Below are 10928 nucleotides of genomic sequence, written 5' to 3'. Positions count from 1 at the left end.
GAGCCTCTCAGCACCAGCATAGCGTCAGATACAGGACCAGAAGATGAGCCTCTCAGCACCAGCATAGTGTCAGATACAGGACCAGAAGACGAGCCTCTCACATTGGAAGGCACTCAAAATATGACCAGAGAAGGGAAAGCACTCAAAATATGACTGGAGAAGAGCTGCCCCCTTAAAGTAGAGTTGACGTGATGACATGAACGGAGTAGAGCCTTCAGGACCTTCATTTGCTGATGGGGCACAACTCAAACTGAAGAGAAACAGCTGTAAACATCCATTAATAATCAGACATGAATCTAGGAAAATTGGAAATTGTAAAAACTGAAATGGAGCGCATAAACATCAATATCCTAGGCAGTGGTGAACTAAAATGGACAGGTCTTAAGCATTTTGAATCTGACAATCACATGGTTTACTACAATGGGAATGACAAATTGAAGAGGAATAGTGTGACATTCTTTATCGCAAGTGAGGTTGGTGCAGAAGCAGGCAGTGTTTCCTTCTGTTGTGCATAGGGTCACTATGAAGCAGGACTGACTCGATGGCACCTAACAACAACAACAGTAACAACAAGAAGGAGCCCTAGTGGTATGATAAATTAAATACCAGACTGCTAACCCCAACACCAGTGGTTCAAACCTAGCAGCTGCTCTAGAGGAGAAAGTTGAGGCTGTTTGCTCCTGTGAAGATTTACAGCCTCAGCAACGCTGTGGAGCAGTTCTCTGTTGTATAGTGTGACTGTGAGTTGGAATCAACTAGATGGTAGTGGATTTGGTTTTTGATTCTAGCACTGGAAATAAAACAATGAACAAAACAGACCACAATACTGCCCTTAGGAACTGACATTCTAACAGGGAAGGACAGATCATAAACAAGACACAAATTTGCATGAATTAAAAGACTATCTTTTATTTATATATAATTCATGGACCATAAAAGTTACCCTTTTAAAGTGTACAATTCAGTGATTTCTAATATATTCATAGAGATGTATACCTATCACATACATCGTCAATTTTAGAACATTTCATGATCCCCAAAGAAGGAAGCCCTATGCCCTTAGCCAATACCCCCCTCCCCAAACAAAACCTTGTGATTATGGGCACCAAGGCAAGTACCTCACTCACCTCTCTACTCTGGCTCTGCAAGCCTTTCCCCTTGCTAGCTGTGTGACATTGTGTAAGTTGCTTAACCTCTCTGAGGCTTAGTTTCCTCTTCTTTCCTCAACCTACTCAACAGCTGCTAAGTGAAGACATTGAATTAACAATACATGTTAAAGACTCAGCAGAACCCCATGAAAACAGTAGATGTTGAAAAGAGTCAAGGAGCTTTTCCTACCAGTAGGTCTGGTGTTGAGCCTTGGGGGGGGGGAGGGGAGTCCCAACGTGGGCGTGACCTAGCCCTATCCTCTTGCAGGTTACAACCCACCCCCCTTCCCTGCTGCTTCTGTTCCCAAGGGAACGTGCTTTTTTTTCTCTCCTGCCTCAGCCTGAGCCCCTATGAGGTCCTCAGAGTGGGACCCAAAGCTGCTAGCCCAAATAACAGGATCCTGACTCCCAGCACCTTCTGTCCCCACTGAACTGCCCCCCCCTCCCGCCCGGCTCTGCCCCCTCCCATTGAAGGCTGTGGCGCCCTGTCCCTCTGAGCTGCCATGAGGCCTGCACTTTGCGTGCGGCGGGTCTGAAGTCCAAAGTTCAGTCTCTGGTAAGCACACGGATAAATATGAACCTTGGAGAATTTCCCCAGCTCCAATGTAAACAGAGCGGGCAGGGGCCATGATTCACTGGTCGCCGGGGCCAGGTTTGGGGGCTGGGGGTACCCACACGGCTCAGCTAGAGAAGTTTTGGGGGTGAGTGGGTGCAAGGAGCCTGGCTTGGGCCCGCTGAGCCACCAGCAGGTGGACAGTCCACGTGGTGGTGGAAGCCTGAGCTTGGTGGTCTCTGGGTCGCGTGGCCCCGTCGCAGGGGAGCCATGGTTTCTAAACTGAGCCAGCTGCAGACGGAGCTCCTGGCGGCCCTGCTTGAATCGGGCCTGAGCAAAGAAGAGCTAATTCAGGCCCTGGGGGCGCCTGGACCCTACCTGCTGGCCGGGGAAGAGTCCTTGGACAAGGGGGAGTCCCGTGGCAGTGGCCGAGCAGAGCTGGTCGAGCTTCCCAATGGTCTGGGGGAGACACGGGGCTCTGAGGACGAGACAGATGACGATGGGGAAGACTTCACGGCGCCCATTCTCAAAGAGCTGGAGAACCTCAGCCCCGAGGAGGCTGCCCACCAGAAGGCCGTGGTGGAGACCCTACTGCAGTAAGGCCCCCTCCCCACTCCCAGTGTCCGATGACGCTCACCCCAGCTCCTGACCCTCTCCAGAGTCCACAGCCTAGGTTACCAGGAAGGGGAGTGGCGGGGAGCTCAGATCCCCTAGTCCCCCGGAGCAGCCCCTCTGTAGAGTCTCCTGGCCTCTAAGCCAGCCAGCCCAGACCTCAGGACACAGAACAGGCTCCAAGGGGCCTGGAGAAGCTCAGGCTGGTGGGAATGTCTAGCCATGAGGCCATTTCTACTTTCCAAACCCCATCTTCCCTGCCAGACCCTCAGGGGTCAGGAAACACAGCTGAGGGCCTAGACAGGGACTTTGGGGGACTTCCCCGGCCACCATGGGACTCAAGCATTCCCCCTGGAAAGCCCAGATCTTTCTTACCTGAGGGGGATAGAGCCTGGGGGCAGCAGCTGTTTCCCTTTCGGCACTGCCTCAGCGCCAACACCCCCTCCACACACACACACACAACAGGCACCATTAGTGACTTTCCCATCTGTCCCCCCATCTACTGGCCTGCTCCCCATCTCCTGGAGAACTGGGTGGGTCCTGGGCTCAATGGTTCCCCTCTCCTCAGCAGAGGTGATCTGGTTACTAATTACCTACAGGCTTTATTATTTCTCTTTTGTTTTATAAATTTATAAATGGCAAAAGGCTCTGATAAGGCCTGTGATCATTAACTTGTAGGGATGGTAGTCTGCAGGGAGGCCTGGGCCAACCAACCTCCCCAGCATGGGATGGGGGTGGGGGTGGGGTGGGGATGGGAGGAAGGGTGACCTGGGGGCTGCAGGGACCTCCTCTCTGAAAGGCTCCATGGCCTCCATCCCAGCAGCCCCTGTGTCCTGAGGTGCCCGATTCGCCGGTGGGCATTGTTCTGTTTCTCATTTATAATTTCTCATTCGTAATTTCTGTTAGTGTTGAGGTAAACCCTGTAAGGAAGCTGCCGCCCACTCTGCTTCACAGAAGGGGAAACCGAGACTCAAGAGAATAGACTAAGATCAGTTGAGTCTCCCAGCATAGTCTGTTTGGTGCTCTCAACCCCTATGACTGGGGCCCAGGGGTACTGGGTGTGACTGGGAGGAAGGCTCTAAGGGTGAGACTTCCAAAATGTTCTGTAGGAGAGCGTCTTTGTTCTGTCCAAGGTCCTGATCCCAGCTTGGGGTGGGGGAGGGCTGGGGGCCCGGGTCTTCCCAGTGGCCTCAGGGTGCCCCCAGGGCTGGTCAGGCCTCATGAGGGCCTGAGCAGGGGGCAGGGAGGCAGCCAGGGCCCCCTGACTTGGCAGGAAGAGGAGGGCAAAGGGCGGCAGGGCCCAAGGGGAGGGGCAGGGAGCCAGGCTTCACTAGCCCCAGAGTAAGGGCAACGTGGTCAGGGTGGGGCTGGGCTGGGCCTGTTGGGGGCCCCAGATGGGTTTGGGGGCCCTAGGGTAGGGACCAGGGGGTGTCCAGGGACTTTCTTACCTGGTTGTGGGGGCTTCTTGATCAGCAGCCCCTTAGGTGGGTTGGGAGACTTGATCCATAGCTCTTGAGGAGGGGAGCAGAGGTCAAGGTGCTCCCTGGGAACAAGTAGGGCTCTGGGTTCTTCTAGAAAGCCAAGGGAGACACAGGGCAGGGGAGATGGAGAGAAAGCCTGGAGGGTCAGAGAGCAGAGGCGAGCAGCCAGGGAGAGGGGTCCAGGTGCAGCGAGAAGGGGCTGGGGAGAAAGTGAGGTGCCCCAGGCCGTGAGGACTGGAGGCTGGAGTGCCTCCCGCCCGCCCCATTGGGTTTTCTTTAATGCTAACAGCATGCTATTTACTTTCCATTTAAATTTGAGATGTTGCTATAAATTATCAACCAGCTCCTTGTTCCTGTGGAGTTTATAACTAACTACCTGGGTTACTTATTGTTAAGGTAACAAAAGGGATCTGAAAACGCCCTGAGGGAAAGAAGTGGGGCTTCTGGCTGGCAAGCTGAGGAAGGGGACCCAGGGGAGGCCTGGGTGGGGGCTAGGGGGTTGAGGCTGGAAGAGAGGGAGTAGATGCAGGACCTCCAGGAGAGGTTGTACCTCTGGGAAGAACCAGGGCAGGGTAGTGGGTTTCAGGCCTCTCTGGGATGCCTATACCTGTGGCTACAACAGAACCCTTGAGTTCTTCCAACAGATGTCCACCTTAGTCCATGTGAAACCTTGAGCAAGTCTCTTTCCTGCCTTCTACCTCAGTTTCCCCATGACTACTACCGCCACTTGACCAATGAATAAGATCCAAACCTTCTGCCCTGGTCTCTCTCCCCTCCAACTTCCCTGCCCTCTTCAGGGCCCTCTCTCCCTCACTCAACACACTAACTAACCCTCCACATGGAGTCTTCGGGTGGTGCTGTTGGAAAAGCAATGGACCACAAGATTGGTTTGAACTGCGAAGTTGATGGTTCAAATCCACCAGCCACTCCTCAGAAACTCTATATAGGATCGCTATGAGTGGGACAACACTTAACAACAACAACAACAACTCTCCACACACCAAGATGATTCCCACCTCAGGACCACTGCACGTGCTGTCCCACAGCCATTTGTTCTTCTCCTTCAGCTCAAAAGACACCTCCTCAGGGAGGCCCTCCTTGACTATCCCTTCCACCAACCTTGCTTGCTGTCTCCTATCACATTGATCAGCATCTATGCTAACTCATATGAAAATAGAAGCTTTCCAAAGGCAGGGGCACACATACCCTGATATTCAGCCTAGTAGCTACCCTGGGTGGTGCATGTGGTTAAGTACTCAGCTACTAACTGAAAGGGTGGTGGTCTGAACCCTCGCAAAGGGGCCTCAGAAGAAAGTTCTGGCAATCTGCTTCCACAAGGTCACAACCATGAAAACCCTAAGGGACACATTTGTGTAAGGGGCCTGCTAAAATTTAGTGGAAAAATTCTATGATCTTTTCATTAAATTTTTTCAAACTTTTTTTGAAGCCCCCTCTGGCACAAATGGGTCAGATTTGACTTAATGGCATGTGGTAATCGGCGGCTTACACAAACCACAAATGAATGAGCGATGTAGATTATCCAAGGCCTGACATAGCTACTGCTGTGTTGGCCAGGGTCCCGAAGACTAAGGCCGTGACCAAAGGAGGTCCTCCCTATCCCCAGTAAAGCTCTCTGAGCCTCCACATTGGGTAGCACCAGGGCACCAAGGTCCAGAAATACAGTTACCAAGGTGCATCTGCCATCCCTAACTGAAACCAGAGTGCCTGAGTTCAAATCCCAGCTCTACCCCTTTCTAGTTCAGGTGGGTGATTTTGCTTTTCTGGGACTCAGTTTCCTTCGTAAAATTGGAAATGATAATACTGTTTACCTAGAGGACTAATTAATAGCATGCTTACACATTGAACACGTAGTAGATGCAGTAACTGGTAGCTATTATTAGTGGCCCCATTTTACAGGTGAGAAAAGTAAGGGCACCAAAGTGATTTGCCTCAAGTAACTCTTATAAAGTGGTAACACCTGAAGTGGACCAGGTCTTCCTACCGGACCCACACTTTTCACAGCACCCTTGAGGTTTGCACGCCTCTCCTTGGTACATCTGCTTCTCCTTCTCTTCCCAAGCACTATTGCTCCTCAACCAGCCTCTTCCATAACATTATCAATTCACTTCCATATGATGTTCTAGAGCTCACAAAGGGCTTGTGTTGGTAAGTGCTGTTGAGTTGGTTCTGACTCATAGCAACCCTATGTAAAAAAGAAGAAAACACTGCCCATTCCTAGGCATCCCTCACAATTCTTACGTTTGAGTGCAGTGTTTCAGCCACTGTTAGTTCATGTCTCAATGAGTGTCTTCCCCTTTTTCGCTAAGCCTCTGCTTTACCAAGCATGAAATCCTTCTCCGGGGACTGTTTCCTCCTGATAACATGTCAAAAGTATGTGAGGCAAAGTCTCACTATCCTCCATTCTAAAAGAACATTTGCTGTACATCTTCCACAAAAGACTTAAAGATGCCTCAACTCGTTTCTCCTTTCAGAACCTTCTCAATCAGGACATATTATCCATATAGTACACATGAGGTACAGGGAGGTTAAGCAACTTTCCCAAGGCATCATGGATAGCAAATGGCAGATGGGGGTCTGCAGGGCCCCACACCGAGATCTGAGCCCCTCCTGAATTGGGTGACCCTACTACAGCCTGAGGTATGCTGAAACTGCCAGACAGAGGAGAAAGGGCCCAAAGCTTGGATGATAGATTGCCCCCAAAGAGGAGATGTGGGCAGACTTTCACCTCTCTCTGGCCCCTCTGCCTTTCTCTGTGGGTCTGGGGTCCCTAGAACTGTGTAGTTAATGGTGATGATGACAATGTCCTTTCATTCACCGAGCACTCACTATAGCCAGGCCTGCCCTGTAAGTGTTTCTCCTGCTTTTAAACTCATCTAATCCCCCCATAGCCTTCGGTATGGATTACATCTCAATGTAAAGAAAACAAAAATCCTCATACTGGACCAATAAACAACATTCTTATCAACGAAGAAAAGATTGAAGTTGTCAAGGACTTCATTCTTCTTGGGTCAACTATCAACACTCACAGAAGCAGCAGTCAAGAAATCAAACGATATATTGCATTAGGCAAATCCGCTGCACAAGACCTTTTTAAAGTGTTGAAGAGCAAACATGTCAGCTTGAGGACTAAGGTGCGCCTGACCCAAGCCATGGTATTTTCAATAACCTCATATGCATGTGAAAGCTGGACAGTGAATAAGGAAGACTGTAGAAGAACTGATGCTTTTGAGTTATGGTGTTGAAGGAGAATACTGAAAGTGCCATGGACTGCCAAAAGAACCAATAGATCCGTTTTGGAAGAAGTGCAGCCAGAGTGTTCCTTAGAGGCCAAGATGGTCAAACTTCGTCTCTCATACTTCAGACATATTGTCAGGAGGGACCAGTCGCTGAAGAAGGATATCATGTTTGGTAAGGTCAGAGAAAAAGAGGAAGACCCCCAGCGAGATGGATTGGCCAAGTGGCAGCATCGATGGACTCAATCAAGCGTGGCAACAGTAGTGAGGTTGGCCCAGGATCAGACAATGTTTCGTTCTGCTGTGTGTAAGGTCACCGACTCGATGGCACCTACCAACAACAACAATCCCCCCAATAGCACTGTGAGGTAGGAATGGATTTATCCATGTTATTTATAGATGGGGCATGGGACATGCAAGATCTCATAAGTGCTTACGGGACAGTGTTGGGATTTGAAACTAGGTTCTAGCTTTGACTCCCACACCCAACAGAGTTAAAGCTGGAGCTGCCTGGGGATTTGGCCTTTAGTTTTGAGTTAGGAGAGGCAGGGAGAAAAAAGAACCAGGTCTTTAGAAACGGAGTGTGAGTGTGTGCGTGTTGGGAGGAGAATGGGAGGAAGACAGAGGCAAAGGGATAAAGAGAGCAACTGAATCATAGACACTGAGACAAGAACAAGAGAGAAGACGAAATCAAGATACACACACTCACTCATACACAAACACATGGAGAGCGGAGAGAGATAGACAAAGACAGACACACATGGAGAGGAGACAGACTGACTCAGTGGGTTCTGAAAAGAGTAGTGGTACAGCCAACTTCTCCCAGCAAGTGAGAGACAGGCTTTCTGTCTTCTGACTGGCATTTTACTTTCATTCATTAAAAAAAAAAAAAAATTTATTGTCTTTTAGGTGACCATTTACATGGCAAATTAGGTTCCCATTAATGATTCTTTGTTACAAATGTTTCTGTGACATTGGTTACAGTGGTCAGGGCTGTCATTATTTTCATTCTGTTTGTACTGTTTTCAGTTTTCTAGCTTCCCTCTCTTCCTTGCCTTCTTATCTTGGGTAAATGTTGACTACTTGGTCTTATAATGTTGACTGTTAAAGGAAGCACATTCCTCATGGGTGACATTATTTATTTTATAAGGCAATCTATTATTTAGCTGAGAGGAGACCTCTGGGAAGGCTTTAGTACCAAGTTAAAAGGGTATCTTAGGGCAATAGTCTTGGGTGTGAACACTTTGTTGTTAAGTGCCATCGAGTCGATTCCGACCCATAGCGACCCTGTATAGGATTTCCAAGGAAAAGCTGATGAACTTGAACCACCGACCTTGCAGTTCAAACATCTTTGCTGTCTGACGCATTAGCCCACAGCGCCACAGCAGCACTAGTATCTATCAATCTAGTAAGTTTGGCCTTCTTAGGAATTGGAATTTTGGTCTACATTTTTTCCTTCCATTCTATCTGAGACCTTCTATTGTGTCCTTGGTCAGAATAGTTGGTAGTTGTAGCTGGGCACCTTCTAATTCTTCTGGTCTCAGGCTAGAAAAGGTTATGGTTCAGGTGGACTTTTAGGCCTGTGGCCTCGTTTTTCCTTTGAGTCTTGATTCCTTCATTCTCTTTTGGCCAAGACAAAGAGAGACTAAGAGTTGTATCTTAGATGGCTGCTCATTAACTTTTTTTTTTTTTTTTTTTTTTTAATTTTGCTTGCTTTATTGTACACACAGCACAGCTTACAGGGTCATGTTACAATGCCTCTCTCTTGAAAATTGCATTTAGATATAATAAGAAAGTCACTTTTTAAAACAATTTTACAGTTTTAGATAGATTAAGTACATCTCATTCCATCTTGCTTTGCTAGCAGATTTGAGGCCTTTCGTTTCCAATTGAGCAAATTGTTGAAAGATGCAGAAAGCATCAAACATCTGTAAATGGTGGATGTTCAACAATTTCAAGAGGTAGCATATGATGAAGAGCCAATGATCCTGAAGGAAGAAGCCCAAGGTGCAGTGAAGGCATCGGCAAAGAACACGACCGCAGATGCTAGTAACCTAACTAGGATGTAGAACATTTTCTTTTGGAACTATCCTCTCCCATTGATAGCATTGCCCAATAAGACTATGGTCCCGAGCCCATTATCCCAGGAAACCAATCTTGTGAGGTGTTTGGATATGTCTACATTTCTGGAGGAGTTCTGATGTAGCATTGTAGGATACAGTACTGAACTACAAAGTAGGTTTGAACTGCAAGGTCAGTGATTCAAACCCACCAGCTGCTCCTTGGAAACCGTATAGAGAGTTGTTATATGTTGCAACCGACTCAATGGCACTTAACAGCAGGTTTCTGAAATTGTGGCCCTATGTGCTTCCATATATATGTGTGTGTGTGTGTATATATGGTAGGGGTGGTAGTGTGCCATGGAGTCGGTTCCGACTCATAGCAACCCTGCATAAGGTTTCCAAGGCTGTAAATCTTTACGGGTGCAAAAAGCTACACCTTTCTCCAGCGGAATTGCTGTTAGTTTCGAACTGCTGATCTTGAGGTTAGCAGTCTGACTCATAACCACTATGCTACCGGAGTTTCTTGTGTGTGTGTATACACACACACACACACACACACACACACACACGTATATAGTTATTAAGTGCCAGAGAGTTGGTTCTTACTCATATCAAGCCTCTATAGGGTTTCCAGGGCATTTTAAAAAATCTTTGTGGGAGCAGAAAGTCTCATTTTTCTTCTTTGGAGTAGTTGGTAGGCTCAAACCACCAACCTTGTAGCTCGCAGCTCAGTGCTTATCTTAAGGAGCCACTGTGCCCACTGATATTGTCACTGCACTGATCCATCGCGTTGGGGATCTGCCTCTTTTTTCCTGACCCTCAGCTTTACGAAGGATAACAGGCTTCTCGAGGGACCAGTCCCTCCTGATAATGTCTGAAGTATGAGAGACGACATTTTGCCATCCTGGCTTCTAAGTTCAACACAACAACTCAAATTCTTCTACAGTCTTCCTAATTCATTGTCCAACTTTCACATACATATGAGGCCATCAAAAGTTCCAAGGCTTGTGTCAGACACACCTTAGTTCTAGAGGTCATTGAAGAGGTCTTGAGCAGCAGATGTGCCTAATGCAATATGTCATTTGCTTTTAACACAGCAGTTTCCATGACTATTTTTTGTGGATCCAAGCAAAATGAAGTCTTTGACTACTTCAGTCTTTTCTCCAGTTGTCATGAAATTATTTAATGGTCCTGTGGCACAAATTTTATTTTCTTTGCATTGAGATGCAAAACATACTGAAGTTTGTGGTCTTTGATCTTCATCAGTATTTTAAGTCTTCTTCGCTTTCAGCAAGTAAAGTTGTGTCATCTGCATATTGTAGATTGTTAATGAGTCTTCCTCCAATCCTGATGCCACATTCTTCTTCATATAGTCAAGCTTCTTGAATTATTTGCATACAGATTGAATATCTATGGTGAAATAATACAGCCCTAGCACTTACCTTTCCTGATTTTAAACCATTCAGTGTCCTCTTGTTCTGTTCAAATGACTCCCTCTTGGTCTATATACAGGTTCCTCCTGAGCACTATTAAGTGTTCTGGAATACCCGTTCTTCACAATGTTATCCATAGTTTATGATCTACACATTCTAAGGCCTTTGTATAGTCAATAAAGCACAAGTACACATTTTTCTGGTATTCTCTGCTTTCAGCCAACATCCATCTGACATCAACAATGACATCCCTATGACATCATCAATGACATCCCTATGACATCATCAATGACATCCCTATGACATCATCAATGACATCCCTATGACATCCCTATGACATCAACAATGACATCCCTATGACATCAACAATGACATCCCTAGTTC

At 47.5% G+C, this 10928-nt stretch overlaps 1 protein-coding gene across 1 annotated transcript in view; it reads left to right on the top strand.

Moving 5' to 3' along the window:
• The first annotated feature begins 1769 nt into the window (after nucleotides 1-1769).
• The window catches only part of HNF1A (HNF1 homeobox A), a 29328-nt gene continuing 20169 nt past the window's right edge, over nucleotides 1770-10928 (top strand). Inside the window, exon 1 of the mRNA XM_006865430.1 lies at nucleotides 1770-2297. Coding sequence (XP_006865492.1) covers nucleotides 1972-2297 — 326 coding nt within the window. The 5' untranslated portion in view covers nucleotides 1770-1971. The remainder of the gene's footprint in view (nucleotides 2298-10928) is intronic.

This window comes from Chrysochloris asiatica, unplaced genomic scaffold (assembly GCF_000296735.1).
Source record: "Chrysochloris asiatica unplaced genomic scaffold, ChrAsi1.0 scaffold00078, whole genome shotgun sequence".
In the NCBI taxonomy this organism is placed as follows: Eukaryota; Metazoa; Chordata; class Mammalia; order Afrosoricida; family Chrysochloridae; genus Chrysochloris; species Chrysochloris asiatica.
The sequence above is the reverse complement of the archived record's forward strand: the minus strand, read 5'-3'. Positions and strand labels throughout refer to the sequence as shown.